At 49.0% G+C, this 24,336-nt stretch overlaps 1 protein-coding gene and 1 long non-coding RNA gene across 2 annotated transcripts in view; one reads left to right on the top strand and one right to left on the bottom strand.

The window, feature by feature from the left end:
* Positions 1-9,798, bottom strand: part of LOC125117412 (uncharacterized) — a 48,122-nt gene extending 38,324 nt beyond the window's left edge. Inside the window, exon 1 of the long non-coding RNA XR_007132622.1 lies at positions 9,086-9,798. This is a non-coding gene — a long non-coding RNA (uncharacterized LOC125117412). The remainder of the gene's footprint in view (positions 1-9,085) is intronic.
* The window catches only part of POU6F2 (POU class 6 homeobox 2), a 484,815-nt gene extending 467,233 nt beyond the window's left edge, over positions 1-17,582 (top strand). The window contains exons 8-10 of the mRNA XM_047763270.1: positions 1,942-2,110; positions 12,518-12,686; positions 16,693-17,582. Of these exons, the coding sequence (XP_047619226.1) occupies positions 1,942-2,110; positions 12,518-12,686; positions 16,693-17,197 (843 nt within the window). The 3' untranslated portion in view covers positions 17,198-17,582. The remainder of the gene's footprint in view (positions 1-1,941; positions 2,111-12,517; positions 12,687-16,692) is intronic.
* The last annotated feature ends 6,754 nt before the right edge of the window (positions 17,583-24,336 follow it).

Genomic DNA, 24,336 nt, shown 5'->3' with positions numbered 1-24,336 from the left:
GAATGAGCTACTGATTATGCAACGAAATGGGTAAATCTCTAAAGCAGTATCTGAGCAAAAGAAGCCAGATGCAAGAAGAGTACATACCGAATGATTCTATTTTTAGGATCATGCCAAACCAGTCCATTGTGGAAAGAAAGCGGAGGAGTCTGGTCTGAGGCCAGGCGTTGAGGGAAAATTGATTGCAAAGGGGATTAGGGAATTTTATAGAATGAGGCAAAGGTTCTATATCTTAATTACATGGTGGGTCCACAGAAGAATACACTGGCAAAGCTCATCAAACTCTATGCATAAAATGGGTGCCCTTTATTATCTGTAAATTCTCTCTCAATAAAGCTGAATGGAAACACACACACATACACACCCTGGGAAAGCGGTGACAAATCTGAAGTTGAAACCTCCCAGGCTGACTCTCAGATCAGTGAGAGCCATCAGGGCCTTTTGGCAGCTGGCTCCCCTACCCAAGTTCAGGGCCCGGCCTGATTCTAATCCCGGTCTGACTTCCTTTTCTCAAAAACCTTTTATAAGAGCTTCCCAGCCTCTGGGGGTGTGATGATGGCTAGGAAAGCACTCGGTGAAGTACTCTGTCCCATCAACAGAGTGGCTGCGGCTGAGGCCACCTGTGCACCTGAGCCGGGTCCAGGGCTGCCCTTGGTGCCAGCTTCCTGTGAGGTCTGCACACGGACGGGGAGAGACCCCTCCAAGTGGCCCAGCCCCTGCAAGCCTTTGCCTTTCCCTCTCCTTCCTCCCCTCAATCACACTCCTCTCACTCCCAGAAAGACGGCGCTTTGATAACCTGGAAAGGAGTCATGAATGCACAGGAAAAAAGACAGCCTTCCTTATGGCACACAGAACTTTTTAATTACTTCATTCTTTTGGGGGGGTGAGGGGGAGCACCTCTGTGGCATATGGAAGTTTCCAGACTAGGGGTCGAATCGGAGCTGCAGCTGCCGACCTACACCACAGCCACAGCAATGCTGGATCCTTAATCCACTGAGCGGGGCCAGGTATCGAACCTGCATCCTCATGGATCCTAGTTGGGTTCGTTACTGCCGTGCTACAACAGGGACTCTCTAAATTAGTAAATTCTTACTTGTGTCATCGTGACTATGAGCTTGAGCCCCAGGATCAGACTCTATAGGTCCAGACACCAGCTCCTCCGCATCCGCTGGGTGAACCTATGAAAGCCTTTCAACTCTCTGTGCCTCAGCTTCCCCGTGGTAAAAGAGGCATCAGAATAATGCCCACTCCACAGGCGGAGGTGAGAGTTAAATGAGGCCGGGGGAGCCCCAAAAAGTGCTGGCACAGAGTAAGAAAGTGACGACAGAGAGCTACAATATTAATCGAGGTTTCTGTCCTGACTACCCCAACCTCCCTCTGAATTTCTACAGAGTCTTAGCATTTTTCTCAGCTCCGCAGTGATACACTCAGACTCTTTGGTCTCGGGGAGCGGAAAGTTCCCACACACTCAGCCTAAACTGGAACTTTCCTCAAAACACCGGTTACACAAGACAAAGTGGTTGGGCTCAGTGCACCTTTGCTCTTGCTTTGCACCCCGGAGTGGATGGCAGGTGTTATGTTTAATCTGTACGTACTTGAGAAGCCTGCCAAGTGCACCGCAACTGCACGAATCGGCAGAGGTAATCCACTCGCACGCCGTGGTCAAGAAGCATAGCAAATTGGGCGCTCCAGCAAGCCGAGTAGGAAATTAATAATATATTTAGAATTACTCATAAACTGCCTGTCAAGGCAGCAGCAACATATTGTATACAGGAGAAAAAAAAAAAAAAGACCTGCGAATTGTGGAAGAGGCGTGCACTCTTTCAGAGAAGTGTACGATTTTGGAAATAAAATGTTTCAACCCCAGATGAAACTTCTGTTCCCTGGCATTTTCCTCCTAATTTTTCATGCCTTTGTGTATTTTTACATCCTCCTCTGTAGCTCCACCAACCCTCCCAGACGTCAGTGGGTCAAGCAGCCTCCCAAAGCAGCCTTCTGCACCTGGCTCACAGCCAAGCATCCATGTCTCAAAGCCCCGTCCGGCAGGCTTCCTCCTCCTCCTCCTCCTCCTCCTCCTCTTCAGCTTTGAGCGTGGGCCAGTTAGTCAGCAGTAAGTATCCCTTCTGGCTCGGGGAAGTCATGGTGGCCCCCTCCTGACTAATTGCAATGCCTTTCTCTCTCTCTGTCTCTCTCTCTTCCCCGTCGCTTCCTCCCTCCCTCTCTGAGTCTTTCAAGATGAAGAGGGACGGCCTGGCCCTGCTAGGCCAGCACTGGGATGGGGTCAGTGCCCGTGGCCAGACGGTTCTTTGGGAAGCAGCTCCCCCTGGGTGAGTGTGTGCAGGGCCTTTTGCATCACAAGGGCTCTCTGATGAGCTGAGTCAGCCCTGCCACTTCAGAAGGGAGAAACGGAGCAGCTTTCAGGGCGTGAGCCATGTCGCTCAGAACTGAAAGAACCAACAACAGGCACTGGGGCTGCAGGTCAAGCTGCTTTGCTGGGTGTTTGAGGTCCCTGCCATTCTCCTTGGAGGCGTCAGAGGAAACGAAAGACAGCAAGCCTTTGGGAGGGTGGGTCGGTTCACAGTTGCCCCCCGGGGGCGTGAGGGGGAAGCGGCATGGGCTGGAATCTGGTGAGAAGCCTCTGCCCAGCCATTCATAAAGTAACGTGAGCCTGCAAGCCCGCTTCCCTAAGCAGGCCCTATATATACATTTTAGAGCTGGTATTTGGCCCTACGGGAAGACGGCCTATGTATCACACTCGATAGAAACATGCTGACACGAATGTGACAATGGTCTAAATGAATGTTATTCACCGTTAGTGCAATTTTTATTTTTATATAAAGCCACAGAGTATGGGCACAGAGTACCGTTCTCCAGGCACCCCAAATCCAACAGGTATGGGTTTAAAGGGCTCAAGCACTGCAGAGGTATCTGTGCGATAAAACAAGGACACATGTGAATACCTGCGTTTGGTCAAGTGTCATGAGTGACCTGTCACAACAGGAACAGTCGGGATTCTTGCATGTCGTGGGGCAAGTCTGGGATGCAAAGCAAAAGGGAGGGCTGCCGTGTCTTCCCCCACAAGCAACACCCCCCAAGAGAATATACGCATGTGCACATATCCGTGCATGCACGTGTGCATGTCTGCCTATGTGTTCACTGACATGGGCAACTCAGGCAAGAAAGATGCTTGTGGAGCAGGGAAGACGAGGGCAGACTACGGGACGGTCTTAAAATATATGCCCACAGACTTCAGTGGACCAGCCTGGAGGCTCCTGATGCTAAAAATGGGCTGACACCAGCGCTTCAGGGTTCACACAGAGATTGCCAAGAGCCTGTCACTTTAGGTTGTGTAGTTATACAACTGTTTTCATTTGAGCCCAAAACTCTAGTCCTACTTGAACAAACTCCTATGCAAAATTAATTTAATTATAGCCAGATTTTTCTCCAACAAAGAAACTCTTCTTAGGGTGGTTGTAGGAAAAAATTCAAACTTTGTTCCAATCCAATCTTCTGCATAAGTTTCCACAAAACACTCTATTTTTTTTTTCTTTCTTTTTCTTTTTTTCCTTTTTTTGTCTTTTTAGGGCCGGACCTGTGGCATACGGAGGTTCCCAGGCTAGGGGTCGAATCTGAGCTATAGCTGCCAGCCCACACCACAGCCACAGCAACAGCAGATCTGAGCCACATCTGCAGACTATACCGCAGCTCACAGCAATGCCAAATCCTTAATCCACTGAGCAAGGCCAGGGATTGAACCCACACCCTCGTGGACAGTAGTCGGGTTCATTACCACTGAGTCATGATGGGAACTCCCCACTCTATTTCTGAATAGCAGCAAGGTCATAAATTTATGATAGGCTATTAAGCTTTGGTCCTGAGAGAAAAGGAACTGATACCGAACATCTTCTAGAGAATAAGTTAACTGTGAAATATTTAAATATGGAAAGTACAGGCCTCCCCCACCAAATTCAATATTTTACACAGGGGAAACACTCAACATATGTTGGATGGATAGAGAAGTGAATGGATGGATGGAGGGAGAGGTGAAGGGCACTGGTTTCTCTCTGGCCACTTGTCTCCAGCTGAGCAGGGAAGGATTAGCCTTTTCGGCAATCGGTGCAAGCTCCTTCATGGGCCAAATGACATTTCAGCTGCACAGTGGCCAAGGGGACACCCAGGTTCTAGGTGCACAAGGTGAGAACCCCATTCCACATGCTTGCTACGGCACAAAGACCTGGGGGAGAGAACCTCCGCAGGCACGTGAAGCAGGAAACTCCAAATTCCTATTCCGAACCTGAGCGAGCATGGTGTGAGATTGTGTTCTAATTTCATTCTTTTCCATGTAGCTTTCCAGTCTTCCCGGTACCATTTATTGAAGAAACCCTAGAGACTCTCATACAAGTGCAGTAAGCCAGAAAGAAAAAGACAAATGCCAGATGATATCACCTATCTGTGGGATCTAAATATGGCACAGATGATCCTGCCTACATCACAGAACCAGATCACAGCCAGAGAGAGCAGACTTTTGCTTCCCAGGGGAGGGAGTGGGACGGACGGGCAGTCTGAGGTCTTGGGATGGAACCGTTGTATTTGGAATGGATGGGCAATGGGGCCCTACTGTACAGCACAGGAAACTGTGAGTGATTAGCTCACTTTGCTGTACAACAGAACTTGAAGAAACAGTGTAAATCAACTATAACTTTAAGGAAAAAAAATAATAAAGAACCCGAATGAGGAACTTTCTCTGGCAGATATGTCAGGGTCCAGGAGGACCCCCACCGCCGGGGGTCAGACTTGACCCAAACTCATCGCTGGGCTTAGAACTACAGGTTTTGAGCATGTTGTTGAGTTAATTCCCTTCTGTCTCAAAATCCAACTACAGAAAGAGCAATACCTGGTGCATTTTCTGATATCAATTACCCCCAACAAAACTCTAAGACTTCATTTACAAATAGGGTTTTCAAAGCACATTCAACATTTTACAGATTTTTAAGACTCGCAGCAGGTAATGCAAATACTCATTTTCAGATACTGAAGCTGGCCTCAAAGTACCACCCATCTTGACCACCTCATGTCAGAGAGACCAGAGTCAGCCTGAGCTGAGAGACGGTGCCACTGTGTGTGACAAATTCCCTGGGTGACGAGGCCAGGATGGCGACCCAGGCAGCCTGCTTCAATGGGTCATACACTTTTACAAGCCACTGCTGCCTTAAAAGACATGATGCTTTCATGTAAATTTTATCCAGTGAAATCTGAACGACAGAATAGCTCAAATCACCTACATATTTTTCAAGTAATTTTTAAAAGCCTGAACTCATGTCTCATGAGTAAAGCACAGGCTTTTTCTCCCGGCCAATATGAAGAGAAAAACTGGATGTCTTGCATGTTTTGAAATTTATATTCAAGCATGATATACATTTAAAATTACTTTTGTCTGAAACTAAACTTCACCAAATTTTCAGGTAGGCTAAGAGGGGAAACCCAACACCATACTTCAAATATAGTTGTTATACAGGTTAAATCACAGGAGAGAAAAGCGTGTTTTAGTCAGAAGATGCCAACTTAAAAACAAAAAACTTTTTGAGGAGTTCCCGTCATGGCTCGGTGGTAATAAACCTGACTAGTAGCCATGAGGACGCAGGTCTGATCCCTGGCCTCGATGAGTGGGTTCAGGATTCAGCACCGCCATGAGCTGCGGTGCAGGTTGCAGACGCGGCTCAGATCCTCCGTTGCTCTGGCTGTAGCGTAGAGCAGCAGGTGTAGCTCTGATTTGACCCCTAGCTTGGGAACTTCCATGTGCTGCTGGTACGGCCGTAAAAAGACAAAAAATAAAAACAAAACAAAAAAACTTTTTGAGCACCAGGTATATGCAGGCACAGGAACAGAAATTGAGAAAGGCAAAAATAAGCAAGATGTGGTCCCTGCCCCGGGGGAGGTAACAAACGGATAACAAAAGAAAGACAGTTACAATGAGGGGAAATAAATACTGTGATCAATGTATGAATAAGGACTATGGCAATTTAGTAGGCGGTTATCTCAGTTTTAGCGACTGAGACAGAACAGAAGGACCTGTTGCAGTAAATAATCTTTAAGTTGGGTGTTTAATGGGTCAACAAACCCTCCACTTGGCCAAGGCCACAGTTAAGCCAGGTCAAACTGATTTTGAACCTGTGGTCAAAACCTTGGTGAACGGACCTCCAAGTCCTGGTCGAGGCTGCCTAGAGCTGGGCAGCCTGCCACTGTTCCAGATGGACTGGTGGGTCCTCCACCACCTGCCCTACCCCAGGCACAAGAACAGAGTCGATACCAAACACGCACACCCTTGAGACCTCTGCACACCTGTTCCCAACTCCTGCACAGCCCGCCTGTGTCAACACTGCCTCGTCTCTACCATCACCAGAGGTAACTCTCGTTTCCATAAGCAGGGCTTTGGGAAAGTCTGGAAGAGTCACACCCATGACTTGACAAAATCCCAAACTGGCTGAAGATGTACACAGTACGAGTTTTTAACTCTTTGCTGGGTTTGGTTTGGTTCTTCAGGATACTTTTTTAAGCCCTCGGCCTGTAAACCTAATTCTCAGACACCAAAAGGACAGGTTGTTAAAAGCAGAAAAACCCCAGTTAAAAGTGAGCGTAAAGGTGCATGTGGTGATTGTTCACGGCACAGCGGAGGCCCTGAGCACTGGGTCACACCTCACACCATTTTCCACGACTCAACGAAGTCACCAGAAGGCAAGTAAGCTGTTCTCCCAAACTGCGTCGCACTTTCCCAAACAGCTTATTTCTCAGAAATATTTGGTAGATACGCCCATTATTTGCTGTGATGACAGCACTAGAATGCAGACAGCTGTTTAGAAGGCAGTTAACTCATACATGGCACCTTCTCGATAGACGCCTGTTTCTCCTGGGACAACCCCACCAGCAGAGGCTGTGGAAAGAGGACCTTGACGGAGGGCAGTTGTGCCGTCCACTTAGCAGCTCCTTTACACTGAGGCCCAGGTGAACACTGGAAGGAGTGAAGTGTTTTAAATTAAGCAAAGCAAAACACCTGTCCGGATCCATCCTCTGTGCTCACATGGGCCCAGTGACCATGCAAACAGAGTCTACGGAACAGGCTTGATTTCACAGAATTTGCATTTAGCTGCCATAAAAATCTTTTCTTGTTCAGCCCATGCCTTCCAGATTGATTTGGGAAATATCATCATTATACTTGCGAACTGCTGCCAACACTCAATGCCAGTACAAATCTCGGGCCAGTCAATCCCTAAAGAGGCTGGCTCCTTTAGCAAGGCTCAGATTCAGGGTGAACCCTGGAAATCACTGCTTTCTCACTCTGGTATTTCATATATTGGGCCGACGTGGCCTGGAGCAAACCTCTATAAAAGATGCCTTTTCCTTCTCTGTGCAGAGAAATCCAAGCCTGGGTTACCCTAGAGCTGCTTAAACGTATCGGGTCTGTCTTGTGGGGGACCTGGGGGCTCCTTCTGGGGTTCTCATTTGAGGTGGGCCTCAGATTCATCCTTAGAATTAACCCAGCCTCCCCTGAACCAAGAGAATGGATGACACGATGGAAAGCCAGACTGTGGATGGACTGGGAGTCTGGGGTAGTAGATGCAAACTATTTCATTTAGAATGGATAAGAAATGAGGTCCTGCCGTACAGCACAGGGAACTATATCTAGTCTCTTATGATAGAACATGATGGAAGGTAATAGGAGAAAAAGAATGTGTGTGTGTGTATCTATAGATACGGATAGATGTGTGTGTGTGTCTAGATCTATAGACAGATGGGTGTGTGACTGTGTCACTTTGCGGTACAGCAGAAATTGACAGAACACTGTAAATAAATTATGAAAAAAAAATCTGAAGAAAAGAACAGGGGGAAAAAGGCCAGACGGCCTGACTGACCACAGAGTGGGCTGCGAACCTCTGGGGCGGACTGAGCGCTACAATGACCTTCCGGGGGCACGTCTATTCACCACATTCGCCTCTTGTTGCCCCTCCCCAAACAGAAAAGCATGTATAGCTTAAGAAAGGAGAACTGTCCAACAGTGGGGGAGAAAGACCGAGAGTTTAAGACAAACTTTAGGACTGAATAAACACAGCATTCGCGTTTCATTAATTCCAACCACCTGACAGCCATCATCTGACACATTCTCCCAATTTGGGAGGCAAGACCCACATGTTCTAATTGGGGCAAAATTAGTATCTGTCCACAGGTGGGCCCTTGTTTTGCATGCAGAAATTTTTGTGGTCTTGGGATTCATGGAAACCACAATAATATATTTTGTCATCCGACTGTCTGGATGAGAACGATCATATAAAAAAAGCCAGGCAGCTCATCTCGAGCATCAACAAGTTGCACAAAGAAATACTGATTTCTCCTCCCCAGGCCTCTGCCCAACGGACCATTACCCTGTTTAAATTTCACCGGAATTCCCGTCTTACCAGCTAAGTAGAACCAGGAAAAAGACAAGCGTGGGATATGTGTGAGAGAAGGAAGAAGGAGTTCAGCTTCCCGGTGTAAGGAGGGTTTGCTTGGGGCCTCACAGAAGTCCACGGGCTCAGTGGGCCAGGCACCCCCCTCCCCAGCTTTAGAGTAAAACTGTTGATAATCCACACAACGCTGCTCAGTGCGAGGGTGTGAGAGGCCACGGCTTTCTTTTCTTTTCTTTTTTTTTTTTTTTTGGTCTTTTTAGGGCCACTCCCGCAGCATATGGAGGTTCCCAGGCTAGGGGTTGAATCAGAGCTACAGCTGCCAGCCTATACCACAGCCACAGCAACGCCAGATCCGAGCCAAGTCTGTGACCTACACAACAGCTCAGAACAACGCTGGATCCTCAACCCACTGAGTGAGGCCAGGGATCGAGCCTGAAACCTCATGGTTCCTAGTCGGATTCGTTTCTGCTGTGCCACGAGGGGAACTCCCATAGCTTTCTTTTCAACTCTGGTTATTATTAGTGATCTGGCCAAAAGCAACCTGCACAAATCACACACATGGATTTAGTTGCTAGTCTCGAGAAACTAGTAAGGAGACAACAATAAAGGCAGCCAGGGAAGGGAAGATAGAAATAGAATGGACTCACCCAAAGCTGCATCCCAAGGCCGGACCCGCCGGGTTCTGCATTTCGCCAAATTAGGACTGGAGTAGAGCAGACCTCGCAGGTCCTTCCAGCCTAACTCAAATTCCTGTTCATCTAGAGGTGGGGCTGATACAAGGCAACGAATGTACCCCCCACAGGACCTGCTTAGTTTTGCTCAGAGAAAAACCCTCCCCGCCAACTCCAGATTCCACTGGCCACCCCAGCCCACTGACCCCCAGACTCTTGCCACTTGCCATAAATCACAGGATCGGTGGAGGCAGGGCAAGGCCAGGGGGCCTGCAGAGCTGCCTACACAGCGGGTAGGGTCTGTGGATAATGAAGGGTCAAAGGATGCCACGCCCCAACTCCACCAGACCAGAGCCACAGAGAAGGCTCCTGTCTGGGGGGTCAGGGGTTCCTGGGCATCGGAATGGCCTGCGGTGCTTGTTAAAAACAGCCCTCCCAGGCCCCATCGGTGACTCCAAGACCTCCCACACTAAGAAAACCACTGTCCTAAAAGCCATCTGTGACAAGGAAATGCCCCGGCTTCCACTTCCCACTCTTGGTTTTGAAGCCGCAGGCCGGCCGGGTCCTCCTTCTCTCTTGGACAGTGGCCAGGCCCCCTCCCTGCGCTGTCCTGTGCCGCGTGTCCCCCTCTGTTCTACGGCAGAGCTTCCGGGCTGCTCTCTCCTTAGGACCTTCTCCCGCAACAAGGAGCCGGTTTGGGCTCTTCGGAGTTGCCCGCCCCCGCCCCCGCCCCAGCCCCAGCCCCAGCCCCAGCCCCAGCCCCAGGAAGCGGTCCCAGCCTGGGGTCGGCCCCGTTTGTGCTCGTCCTGCCCCTTCGGAAGACAGCCACCACTGACAACCACCACTGCCCCAAGGCCTTTCCACCTCCCTGCCGCCACCTCCGAACCCACTCCCGCCCCCTGGGGGGCGCGCTCCACGGGCAGGATCAGCAGAAAGGGCTCGGCGCGGCAGGACTGAGGAGGCTGCAGGGGAGGGGGAGGGGGAGGAGGAGGAGGAGCTGAAGGCGCAGCCGGGACCACTTCCCGCTGACGGGTCCCAAGTGCAGACGCGGCCCTGGCCGCCAAATCTTCCAGCCTTTCAAAACATGAAACCCAAATGTCCTCCGGAAATTTCCCAGGGTTTAATGTTGGCAAGTAATTCTCCCAAACTGAAGCACTCGAAAAGCTGAGTATTCTTTGCAAGCTGCTCATCTGCAACTTCTGCTCCAGGAATTTTTAAATGAAGAAATGGAGAAGGGGCTCAGAGCTGCTCTGTGCGTGGAGGTGACTTCCCAGAATCCTTAGCAAACCCTCCAAGCTGCCCCAGACTGCTCTGCTGGTGGGAATTAAGATCCAGAGGGCAGGAGTTCCCACTGCGGCTCAGCAGTAACGAACCCAACTAGTGTCCATGAGGACTCGGGTTCAATCCCTGGCCTTACTCAGTGGGTTAGGATCCAGCGTTGCCGTGAGCTGTGGCGTAGGTGGCAGACACGTCTCAGGTCTGGCGTTGCTGTAGCTGTGGTGCAGGCTGGCAGCTGCAGCTCAGGGTCCACCCCTAGCCTGGGAACAGTGCAGCCAAAAAAAAAAAAAAATCCAGAAGGTATCACCCACCAGGCAGAACCCAAACAAATCCTCATTAACAGAGTGATGCCAGCTTTCTGGGGTGAATTTGGGGAGAAAAAGCAGCCAAATCAGTTTTATAGCCACCCTCGGCCCCTGCCCATGGACGTAGATTCTCAATGTCCTAAATGAAAGTCCCCACTCCCAGCACAAGCTCCCTCCTCCTGCTACTCAAACCCTCGAAGGCCCCACAGCCCTGCATGCCTCTTTGCAGCGGTGCCCGCCCACACCCGGCTCCCACCGGCCAGCGTATTCTCTAAAAGCTGCCCGCTGGGCGAGGCCCTCCCAGTGACCTGTCCCAGAGACATCCCAGACAGATGTGCCCTCCCCGTCACCTCCCCTTCGCTATAAATTCCAGTGCGGGTGCCACGCGGTCAGTCCTGACTACCCTCGACCTGGTGTTTTCCTCGCATCGTGTCTCCGTGGTAAGGCTGGGCCCCAGCCGCCTGCAGGCAGCGAACTCCACAGAGGCTGGAACCCTCTTCTCTTTCTCTTGCTCCTTCTCTGCACTCGTTGGGACTCCCAGGAGTCGCCTGGGAAATACGGACGAACCGCTGTGGCTACGCCCACTTTGCACCTGTCTTCCCCCAGTGAGTTGTGCCTGGTGGCGTGTGAACATCCTACAGGACTCTCTTTAATGAGAGAGGAGAGCACAGCGTGCCCATCCCTGGCTGATTCCAGGGACACAGCCCCTCTCCCCTGTAGTGACAGAATCTACATAAGCGCTAAGGCCCCATCGACGTGAACATCTTTGTTTCAAAGTCCTTGAGAAACTGGCCATTGGGCGGCAGATGTTTATTTCTTCTCACGGTAACAGGAGCGCCTTAGACAAGTCGTGGGATGGGCTGCAAGTGGGGGGTTCTTGCGTAGGGAGAGGAAGAGGAAAACCTTTCACCTAAGTCGGAGGAATGAGGGACAGACGGCAGGGTCAGCTCGCAGGAGAGGGCTTCACTCCAGGCAGGATGGAGGGGCACTTGGAAATCGCCACCATCCCCAGCCGGCCGTATTGTCTCCAGCCTGGAGCAGGCGTTCTTGTATCCAGAGATCAGGAGCCCGGGGCCGGGGTGGGGGGGGGTGTTCATTCTCCAGCTGTTGTGTCATTTCCCTTGATAAGTCCTAAATTGACCGCGTTATCTGGCACCAAAGGAGCCTTGCTGCAGTAGGCATTTTTTATCATGCGCCCTTTCAGGGGACAAAGCTGTCTGTGTCACTAAACTGCTACTGGGGGGAAACAAACCACAACGGTGTTCTCGCAGCTTCATCAGCAGGCTCTTCCGAGGGGCTGATGTGAACACAGGAAATCAGGCAACGTTACCATCTGTGTAACAGTGCCGTGGTGACCGGGGACAGGGACGGAAAATGCAAGATACTGCCTTTTTCAGGGACGATTTTTAGCACTAAAGAGTCCGATGAAGACACTTCAAATGGACACCTCTCCATCTCGGTATCTTTGCATGATATCGGAACATGTCTATGGGCAAAATGGAGCACCGTCCCCCCAGCCAGGGCCTGGCCGTTGATGGTTACAGGCCCTAAGGAAGGCGCCCTTGCCTTGTAGAAGGGGGACCGTGGGCTAGCGGTGGCTTGATCTGGGCTACAGCTCTCTCGAAGGAGGACGTGTGGCCATGTAATGAGTTGAGGATGGGGGCTTGCGTGCCTCACTGGGGAGACAAGGAACATTCGACCCCCTGGCTGCCCCACCGCTTGGCTATCATAAATGCAGCCACTTTCTGCTCAACCGGGATGAACGCACAGTAGTACCCAGATGTGCGGTGACGTATTGATCCTATTTTTAAACACATCTCCACAGATCCTCAAACGGCAGCGGGTGAGGTGGATGGGGTTAATCTGGAGGAGATCCGAGAATTTGCCAAAGCTTTTAAAATCCGGCGCCTGTCCCTTGGCCTGACCCAGACTCAGGTGGGCCAGGCTCTCAGTGCCACCGAGGGCCCCGCGTACAGCCAGTCGGCCATCTGCAGGTAACCCGTGCCCGCATGCTGTCACCTCTCCGGGCCGGCCCGGGCCTCCTTGTCCTCTCGGCCCGGCTTCTCTCCTTCGGGTGGGCAAAGCTGGAGGGTTAGAGTGTGGGAACGGAGTTCGGGGTGGCTGTGTGCTGGCACTGCTGATACTGATAGAAATGGAGCTGCTCAAGCAGACTTGGGGGCCTGGCTTGATAACTCCTGTCAACTCGCAAAGAGCTTCCGAGGCGGTTTCACTGGAAATACCCCGCCCCGGGCCGAGGCCTCCCCCTGGACCCGCCGTCCCACGCGGGGGCCTCCCTTCTAGAGAGTGGCCTCTGTGAAGCTGCCAGTCCCAGCTGGCGCTCATGCTCCCGCCACTTCTGCTCAGGGATGGCTGTCTGGATGGTGCAAGCAAACTCACCTTAAAAAAAAAAAAACAAACTTAACCGTCTTGTGACCACAAAGGAATTTTGTCAACTTGCCTTTTGCCAGACGCAACTTTAAAAGCACATTCACTTTTCCAAAGAAGCGGCTGCTTTCCGCAGCTCAGAAAAGGGCAGCGAGCATTCGGCCTAAGCTCGCCTGCTCCCTCCCCAAGTTCAATAAGTAAGTGACAGAAGCCGGCCTCGGTCTGTTCGAGTTGACTGGGTCAAGCCGCCAGAAGCGGACCCCGCGCGTGCATGTGTGTGTTGCACTAATCCCGAGTTTATGCATGAGGTAACCAAGGCACTTGGGTAAGAGCTTTTTCCTCCTGGGCAATGTCTTAGGAGTCCTCCTCCATCAGGAAAATCCAAGGAACCAACTCTAAACTCATTTAAGTGGATTTTGTTCTTGGTGATCCATGAAACGCTGTCTTTTTATCTGCTCTTTATACTTTGAATGTATTCCCCAAAGGACGGAAGTGCGCTTTCCCTGCAGTTTAAGACTGAGGTTATAAACAACATCAGTAGGGGCAGCAGCTTGCGGCTCACATTTTGCTCAATGATTTTCCATAAAACCCACTGATTGCTGTTAAATACAAAACGCGCCGTGGGATCCTCGCGCTTGTAGGGTCCCCCTACTGCTTTTTCTTATAAGATACCTCCCTGTAGAAAATAACCTTTATTCAGTCTACACAAGGATGCTACTGCTGGGAAATTTGTTTCAAGGCTCGTATATGTTATTCCAAACGACATGTGCAGAAGCCTCAACACTAACAAGCAGCATCAAATGATATGAATACCGCTGCTCCTTGCTGGGAGACATTAATTTGGTTTCATCTCCACAGCCTTGTGATAAAGGCAGCCACAGGTTTTTCAGTTGTTGTCCATTTGCTGTTGTTGCTAAAATCCTCTATGGCTTATTTTTGGCCCTAAAATGTGATTTCCTTTCGGAGGTTTAAGCACTCAGGTTTTCACTAACACACATAGTGTTCCTGGGCATTCCCACTCAATGATGCTGATTTCTCAAATCTTCCCCGGGGGAGCTCAAAAACAGCTACGGCTGAAATGAAAAGGGACCTGGGGGATTCACTATATAACGGAATACGTCAGGTGCCCTGACTATTCGGCCTCCCCCTAGTTTCTTTCTTTCTTTCTTTTTTTTTTTTTTTTGGCTTTTTAGAGCCAATCCCATGGCATGTGGAGGTTCCCAGGCTAGGGGACGAATCAGAGCAGTAGCCATGGCCTATGCCACAGCCACAGTAATGCCAGATCCGAGCCACATCTGTGACCTACACTGCAGCTCACAGCTACCCCGGATTCTTAACCCACTGAGGGGGGCCATGGATCAATCCCGAATCCTCATGGATACTAGTCAAGTTCTTGACCCACTGAGCCACAACAGGAATGCCTCTCTCTAGCTTCTAATGCTTCAGTGGGGTAAGAAAACAAAAATGGAAGTCTTAAAAGAGACCAAGACCTGACGGGAGTTCCCATCGTGGCTCAGTGGAAACGAAGCTGACTAGTAACCATGAGGACGCAGGTCCGAATCCTGGCCTGGATCAGTGGGTTAAGGATCTGGCGTTGCCCTGAGCTGTGGCGTAGGCTGAGTACTTGGCTCAGATTCCGCGTTGCTGTGGCTGTGGTGTAGACCAGCAGCCACAGCTCCGATCTGACCCCTAGCCTGGGAACCTCCATATGCTGTGAGCGCAGCTCTGAAAAGCCAGAAAAAGAAAAAGAGCTCTGACAGTGGAAAAACTCCAGTGAAGGTAAGGGTGGGAGGGAATCTGCATTCGAGCCCGCACACCCTGGTGTCACTTCTTCCTTATTAGCTGCAGCAGCTCCCGGCTGCTGCCTTGACAAGTCCCTCCTCATCAGAGACCCAGGAAGAAACACCAGCAGCACACTGGAACGCCCATCACAAGCTCTGCCCCTCCTCCACTGTGCCATGATGTCATAAAGCCTGCTGTCAGGCTATTTAGAACTTAGCTTCAGCACTTTCACTGCAAAGGATGATAAAACATGGTATACAGCAAATCAACACAACAATGAGGGCCTTGGGGGGGGCTGGCCACAAATGCAAAGCTCATGAAATGATATTAAATAATGAATTCGTTTTATACTGAAAGCAAAATGTACTTCTTTCCTCTTTGACCAGCCAAAAGTTGGGTTTTTTTAAATAAACAAATAATTCCTTCAACTATACGTGGGAGGGAATGCTATGGGAATCACATTAAAATTTGATACCATTTGTGCTGCTTATCACAACATAAGATATCTAAAATGCAGTGCCAAAAATAAGATTAATGTACACAAAGGAAGCCTACCCTTTTGTGTCCTTTTGCAAAAAGCATCCTTATAAAACACACTGTGACTAGAGCAGGTTCATTTTAGCACGAGGAAAACAGTCTATTGCAGTAAGGTGCACTCTGCAGTCAGAGGGTTGTTTTTCAACAGCATTGAACTTTCAAAGATGGAGGAGAACTCTGTGCCGCCCACGCTGTCATCCTGGAGGGTTGCGAATTTGGATTTCGAATAAACAAACACACAAATAAAAGGAATTGGTACTTTTGGGTATCTCCTTGAGAGTGAGTACGGATTTGATACGAGGCTAACCTCTTAAACCCCTGTGTATCACTGTCCAAGATGCTTCGTATTTTTTTAAGTCAGTGTGGCAAAGAATTGCTGATGGCAGTTGATATATAGAAGACCTCATTTACAGAAAATGGTACCATTCAAGTACAGTTTGCAGATATAGCACATTAAACGCAGCTTGACACCCTGGTGCAAAAGCACACCATTACACTGGACGGCGAGGGAAGGCAGGAGGTCGCCCCAGCACATCCAGGGAGGGGTGTCCACAGTAATGACGATGCGTCCAGCTGTTTGAGTCCAATAGTAAAGGAGCAAGGGGCTGTGTCGTACCCGAAACGGGAGCATGTTGTTAACTGACATACGGTGAAAATTGTTTGTTACCGGGGAGAGAGAGAGACAGGAGGGGTTGAGGGGAGGGAGAAAGATTAAAATGAGCCACAAAACAGAGATGAAAAGAGAACCATAAAAAACCGTGTCCCAGTTGCCAGCCCTGATGATTATAATAGAGAGAACGTTTTTACCACCAAGTCAGTGGGGGGAATTTAAGGAGCCCAAACGGGAAGCATAAAAGACTCCATTTAAACGGGGGAACATGACAGCCGGTGTCTTTGATGTCACTTCCTGGCATTAACTTCTGCCTTGAGGACTCTGCAGTGTGGGGGGAGGGTGCTGGGCTTGGTTCAAACCAAAGCCTAGATCTCTAGCGTCTCCAGGAAAAGATCTTCGAGGTGTTTCGTTTCCATCGTGATGGCTGGCGTGTCGTGCTGTCTCCATCCTTGCTCGCCTGGTCCGTGTGTGGGTGTGCGGGCTGCATGCGGGGGCATGAAGCATGCGGGGGCCGGGGGACGCTGGCTTGAGCGGGGAGGCGGGGGGATGGGCACCTTGCAGCTGGCTGCTCATCCGGAGTGAACTCGCTCTGCCAGTCAGTCAGGCAGGCAGGCAGGCAGGCAGGCGGCCCACCCTGGCAGAGGACTCAGTGTAAGACTGTTCTTTCTCAATTCTCCCCCCAGACACACCATCCTGAGAAGCCACTTTTTCCTACCACAGGAAGCCCAAGAGAGCACTATAGCTAGCAGTCTGACAGCCAAACTGAACCCTGGCCTTTTGTATCCTGCCAGGTTTGAAAAGCTGGACATCACCCCTAAAAGTGCCCAGAAGATCAAGCCGGTGCTTGAGCGGTGGATGGCTGAGGCTGAGGCCCGCCACCGAGCAGGTATGCAGAACCTGACCGAGTTTATCGGGAGCGAACCGTCCAAAAAGCGCAAGAGGCGCACCTCCTTCACGCCCCAGGCCCTTGAGATCCTCAATGCTCACTTTGAGAAGAACACACACCCCTCGGGGCAGGAAATGACCGAAATTGCCGAGAAGCTGAACTATGACCGGGAAGTAGTTAGAGTTTGGTTCTGCAATAAGAGGCAAGCCCTGAAGAACACAATTAAGCGCTTAAAACAGCACGAGCCGGCCACGGCAGTCCCTCTGGAGCCCTTAACAGACTCGCTGGAGGAAAATTCCTAAAGAGATGCCCACCTGGAATCAGAAAAAAAAAGAAAAAAAATCTGCAGAAACGAAACTCCACTCTTGGGACTTCATCCCCTAACCCCTCAAAAAGAAAAAAAAAAAATTACATTAAAAATAAATTTTAAAATAGCCCCCATCATCACCCTTGAAAGTAAAAGACTAAGAAATCTACAAGTGGACAGGGTGGTTTATACGTGTCCATTGGATTTTCTCCAAAAACGGAAAAAACAATTTTTTTGAAAATTTTTAAACAAGGAATACACGACAGTGCAGGTGTTGGGGGGATAGTCCCCTCCCCCACCTGTCTCCCCAAAGCCAGTTTTTTAATGGACTTAAAGCAAACCAAATAACCACATACTTTTTTCTGTATATTATGAAAAATATGAACACATTTTAAGGAAAAAGAAAAACAACTAAACCAAAAAAAAAAAACAAAAAACTCACAAACAACAACAAAACCCACAAAAACTTTTCTCTGTTCAAAGCGAATACAAGCCTGCCCCCTGGAGGAGGGACTGCGGACGGCACTCCTTCAGGGTCTCAGTGCTGATTCACTAGAAACCTATTAACCAAAGTCAGAAACGCCACCACCAGTCTCCTCTTCTCTGCGAGTCAAGCTGTGTTCCGAGTTTTTACCCTTGTACTTTTCGGGAAAGCAGCGAGCCTGGCTTCTCCCATCCTCCCCCTCCGCCGTCACCACCTGCCGGCTGGGTGCCGCTGCTGAAGCCATTCTGGGAGGCTCCCTGTCGCTGGGGGGTGGGGGGGGGTGGGGGGGGTGGTCGTCGTGGTTTCTCTTTGTGTGGGGAGGGCGTCCCGGAGCGTGTGCTTGCTTCTCACGTGTGACGTGTGGGTCTGAGAAAAGGGAACGGAGCTGGCATTTCGCATCCTCCTCTATCGCGCCCGCGCCCCTGGGCACGGCCGCCAGGGTCTGCTGGGAGGCCGCAGAGCGGGACGGGGTCTTTTCCACTCAGACCCCAGGGAAATGCAGGAGAGACTCCAACATAACTAGGGCTTTGCTCGATGGACGGTCGACACTGGCATAAGCTGCAACTGTGCTCCCTGCCCACACCGGAGCGTGGGATTCTTCTCCGTCTGTTGGCCACGGCCATGGAGAGCTGACCAAAACTAATTTTGTAATATAAACATAAGCTGCACACTTGGTTCAATGCTTACATCTCTGTTATGCTTCTGTGCAAAGCAATTTCTCTCAGAAGTCTGATAGCCAAAGAAATGTCTCGCGATTTCAGTCAAATACACACACAGCATGCACACAGCCACACACACAAAGAAAACAGGCCAAAAAGCGGGGCTGCGCTGTGGGAGGCCGCCTCGCAGCCGTAAACCCTGTCTTCTCTGCTCCCATTTTCATTCCAGGAGCCCCAGCAGACTTCTGGGGCGGGGGGCTGATTACTCTTGCGTTGTATGAATGGAGCCGAAAGTTCTCGCAGACGCATTAAACAACTGGAAGTGCACCTGGGTTCTTGAGGGGAAAGGAAGTTCTAACAAGAAAGTGCCTCCACTGAAAGGAAAAGCACTGAAGTGGCTTATCAGACACAGAGGATAGCCTTCTCTCTTAGAACTAGGGGATTACTGCACTTTTCAAAGTACCTTACTCCAGAGACCCGTGGGCCAAAATAACCTAATAAGCCAGGAAGAAAGGCAAAGATGCGAGGATGGCTGTGCAGGTAAACACTCGGCACCTGCCCTGGTCTTCTGCACCGAGAGGCAAAAGGCGTTGCGTTACAGGAACAGGCAAGAGAGGATGGCAGTTTGCCTCCTGCTGAGATGCAAATATTCCGGAATAAGTAATTCATAATTAGTACTATCTAGAAGTAAATCGTGAGAGGAAACAAAACAAAACAACCTCGAGTTGCCCAAGTGATCAGAAACGCCATCTTTGTCCCCTAACACACTCCCTCCCAGTAGGGACCCGAGGTTCTTCTGCTGGCCCCTGTGCTGGTGGCGTCAATGCAATGGTGTGACTGTCCCCACCCCTCGTCCCCTCCCCAGATGATTCATACAGGAATCAGGAGACAGACCACCAGCAAGGAGAGTCTAAAGTGAAATCCTGCAAGTCGAACCAGTTGCTTGCACAGGGGTTTCCATTTGGCCAGCCTGATGCTGACTGGACCACAGCCAACTTGACCTCCTGTGCCACCAACATCCCGGTACCCGCTTGGCCAGCTCAAAACAGCACAAACACCACCAACCCAGAAATCCGATAATGTACTGATTACACGGATTTTGTATTCTCCTAGGACCTTCTCCAAATTCCATCAAGAAAAGCTCCCCAAGAAGAGAAGTTAACAAGATAAAATGTGATGGATGCTAAATGTTTAAACACATGCCAGCAGCAGTTACATAAGGCCCGCTCAGTTCAGAGATCTATAATTGGGAGAGTATAACTAGAACAGTGAAAACATAAAAGAAAAGTAATCTTCCAGAGTGGAATAAAATCACACCTTCATCCCACAGTCATAAAACCATTCACGTGCAGTGATTTTTTTTATAGTTTTATAATTTTGTATTGTTTTATAAATTATTTATAAGGTGTTGTAATGCTTCTTATATTAATTTTTTACAGATAAATTTTTTGCTACAGGGCATAAAAAGGTGCCTGAACAGATTCTTAGGAATATAAATTACACTGTGTAACTTGTAAGTCTTTGGGGCCACACCTACCGCCTCATTTACATTTCTTATTTCCACTTGTAAACAACTTCATATGCCAGCAGCATTTCAGTGTTTTTATGTTTCCATGAACTGAAGGTTAAGGTTGCCACTTACAAAAAATAAAAGCCGTGTCAGGCATAACATGATTGTATTTCAAGCTTCGATATTTTTCTTACATATCTTTAAATTATTGTCGTCTTCATCTTCTTCATTGCTTGATGAAAAAGAGAAAATGACTGATGTTATATTTTACACTTGTTTGTGAGTTCATTTTCTTTTTCGATCAAAAAAAAAAAGCATTGTGAACAGTTAAGAGTTTTCATTGCATTGCAAGGTTTTTGGTTGCTTTATTTTGTAAATCACACGATACACACACACACACACACACACACACACACACACACACTCATGCACACACTCCACAAAAGAGAGAACATAAAAACAAAAGGAGCTAGGGAAAAAAAAAACAAAAACAAGTAGAGGCGTATCAAAGAACTCAAGCTATAACCAAAAAGAAATTGTAAAATGCCTTTGCTCATCTTCTCTACGCTGGACCAAAGCTCAGTATTTGTAGGTATATGCACATTGTATAGCTATGGCTAAATGTTTCTGACAATCTCGCAATACTAAACTGTTCCTATTTTAAGAAAAGAAAAAAAAGAAATACAAACTGTTCATCAGTGTTTTACCTCAGCACTCTACTTGTACCCAGTTAATGACCAAGCTTAAAAAAAATGGAGAAAAAGGAAATTGAGTTTCATTTCAATGTTTGACTGTAAAATGTTTGGATAAGATTTTGTAATGAGCTTTTTGTCACGTGATTTGCTTGTCTTCAACTTGAAATTATGTGAGGCACATTTGTTTCTTTGTTGTTAAGGAAGTGATTTTGTTTTTTTGTTTGTTTTTTTTTTGTCCTACGTGCTGTGATTCAGACTGGTCACCGGGTCACTGAGGAGGCACCACAAAGACAAAAGCTGCTTCTCTGTGCCCTGAGCAGCAGCAGGAAGGAGGGCGGGGAAACAGACTGGGTTGTTTTGAAAAAAGCATCATGACAATGAGTTGGCATGATGGACTTGTGACCAAGAAGCCAAACTGGATATTTAAAAGCTCCTTACTTGCTCTGACATTGAAACCAAAGCTGATTTATCTGCACAGGTTGCTTAACGTTTTGAAAAAAAAAAAAAACTGACAAAACTGTACTTAATCTAGAGCAATATCTGTACGGTCAGTAAAGCTGCACTTTGTGTATTTCTTAACAGCTTCAGATCTGTCACTTTTAATTTGTACCATGAAAAATAAACAACTGTTTGACATGAGCTTCTAGGCGAAATGTGTCTTGAACTCAGACATTCCGGTTAAGTGGGGAGCATGTAAATGAGCATGTTCATTTGTGTTAAGAAAAGGAGGGTTCATGACAGACTGGTTAATACCATGATTATTTTAACTTTTCAAATACGAAGGGAATTAGGATTCCTTTGGTTGCAAGTTACAGAAATCACAAGTCAAACTTGTTCAAACAAAGTCTTAAAAGCCTGGTTGATGGGAGTTCCGTCAGCGGTTAATGAACCCGACTAGCATCCGTGAGGACGCAGGTTCCATCCCTGGCCGCGCTCAGTGGGTTAAGGGTCCGGTCTTGCCATGAGCTGTGGTGCAGGTTGCAGATGTGGCTCGGATCTGGCGTGGCTGTGGCGTAGGCTGGTGGATATGGCTCCAATTTGACCCCTGGCCTGGGAACCTCCATGTGCCAAAGCTGCGGCCCTAAAAAGACACAAGAAAAAAAAAAATCCGGGTGATCTCTAGGTAATAAGAAACGTTTGCTACGGTTACTGCAAGTACAGAGATTGTGATTCTAATTTAAAAGACTTACTTCTTTTTTTTTCAGCAAGACGTTCCCACGTCCTTTAGAATGAGTAAATCACATAACATGAACTCCTTCCTCCTGCCCACAGGTAGCAGCACCGTCTAAATGCCGAAATTTTCCAGAACATGCAGTCACAGGCATGGCATGACTTAGGAGTAGCAAAAATAGTGAATTCCCGTTGTGGTCTGTGGTAACGACCTCAACTAGTATCCATAAGGACACGGGTTTTTGGGGGGTTTTTTTGTTTGTTTGTTTTTTGTCTTTTTGCCATTTCTTGGGCCGATCCCGCGGCATATGGAGGTTCCCAGGCTAGGCGTCGAATCGGAGCTGTAGCCACCAGCCTACGCCAGAGCCACAGCAACGCGGGATCCGAGCCGCGACCGCAACCTACCCCACAGCTCACGGCAACGCCGGATCCTTAACCCGCTGAGCAAGGGCAGGGACCGAACCCGCAACCTCATGGTTCCTAGTCGGATTCGTTAACCACTGCGCCACGACGGGAAGTCCCCAGGACACGGGTTTGATCCTTGGCCCCCACTCCGTGGGTTAAGGATCCAGCATTGCCGAGAGCTGCAGTGTAACTTGCCAATGCAGCTCGGATCTGGTGTTGCTGCGGCTGTGGTGTAGGCTGGCAGCTGCTGCTCCACTTAGACCCCTAGCCTGGGAATTTCCATTTGCAGCAGGTACAGCCATAAAAAAATAAAAATTAAAGAAAAGAATTTTAAAAATACAGATTCTACTGCCCTCATGGGTAGGGAAAGACAAAGCAGTCATTTTCAAAGGTTTCCATCTAAAATACCCTAAAAATATTCTGGGCTAAGGTCTTGCCTAATATACCTATTATTATGAAATACGTTTGGCTTAGGAAACTCTGAAATGTCTTCTTTAAAAAGATAGCCATCATTTAAATTCAGTCATTCAGTATTGTACAAGTATCTGCTAAGCACTTCGTATGTGCCAGAAACTTCTATGTGCTGGGGACTCAGAAATAAAATGAAGCCTTCAAGAAACTCACATTCATTCTGCAAAAGCAGTGGTGTTTCCCCAGAAATGAAAACCATCCCATGTTTCTTGTACCACAATATTTTACAAATAAAATACATTTCAGAATTAAACTGATGGGAAGCAATTCTGAAGCTGATTTCAAAGCAGTAAATGAATGGGGAGAAACAACCTTGGCCTACAAGACAGTCGCCAGTATCTGTTTTAAACTATTTCAGAAGCTGTTCCAAAAAGAAATGTCCACTAAACCAACCACATATACATAACCTGGTCAGTGTCACGTATGCAGGTTGATGAGTGTAATCATCACTCTACGGGGGGAGTGCCTATTGTGGCTCAGCGGTAATGAACCTGACTAGTATCCATGAGGATGCAGCCCTGGCCTCGCTCAGTGAGTTAAGGATCCAGCATTGCCATGAGCTGTGGTGTAGGTGGCAGATGCAGCTCATATCTGGCGTTGCTGTGGCTGTGGGGTAGGCTGGCAGCTACAGCTCCAATTCAACCCCTAGCCTGAGAACCTCCACACGCCACGGGTTCGGCCCTAAAAAGACAAAACACAAAAACAAACAAACAAACCCTCTGTGGCTGGAAAGAATTCCGAAGCAGTCTATCACAAAGTAGTTGAAACCAGCTCCCCACGAACACACAGAGGCCCAGAGTCCTCACTCATTGTTCTGCCCTTTGAAGGGAGTCCAAGAAATTGCACTTCTGCACCATTTACCTACTGAACCACGTGGACAGTCCTGGTCGGGGAAGATGACACCCAAGGCGGTTTTCAGTGTCACTGGACGAAACTGTTACACACATGCCACACTTCTCTGTTTTCTAAGATCAGGTCATGGACATAAGGTACCCTCTCTTCTCAGCAGCCGTTCTCCGCTTGCTTCCTCCTCGCTCACGGCCCCATCTGTCAGCCCCCCGAAGCAGAAGCCTGGGAGTCATCACGATCTCCACACACACACACACACACACACACACTTTCACTCACACACTCACACACGCTCAGAGAAAACTGCCCAAACTCTGGCAATTCTGCCTCACGAGTCCCTTGTGAGCCTGTCTCTTGGTCTGCATCTCCCCGCCCCGCACTGCGCTGTTCAGCTCAGACGCGCCCACCTCTCCCCAGACCATCACGCTGGGCTCCTCGCAGCAGGTACACGCCACCACAGAAATTCTAAAAGGCCTATATGGGACGTCCCTGGTGGTTGAGGATCCGGTGTTGTCACTGCTGTGGCTCAGGTCACTGCTGTAGTGTGGGTTCGATCCCTGGCCCAGGAACTTCCACAGGTTGCAGGCACAGCCCCCGCCCCCCAAGAAAAGCCTGTATGAACATATATCCCTCTTTTATTTAAAATCTTTCCGATGCTCACCACTGCCCTCAGGATGGACCACAAACTCCAGCATGACATACGTGCCTTTCATGTTCTGGCCCTTGTTCCTTCTAAAGCCCCACCTCTCATCCATTCCCAGTTCACCCGAGCCCCACCAAACCTCTCACCAAAGTTCTCCAGCGCCCCAAGCACCTTTGGTGCTGTACCTGCTGCTCAAAAGAGCATCCGATGCACTGCTGACCTATCCAACTTCCACTCATTAAGATTCA

Source organism: Phacochoerus africanus, chromosome 16 (assembly GCF_016906955.1).
Source record: "Phacochoerus africanus isolate WHEZ1 chromosome 16, ROS_Pafr_v1, whole genome shotgun sequence".
Lineage (NCBI taxonomy): Eukaryota > Metazoa > Chordata > Mammalia > Artiodactyla > Suidae > Phacochoerus > Phacochoerus africanus.
Note: the sequence above shows the minus strand (reverse complement) of the source record. Positions and strands in the feature narration are given on the sequence as shown.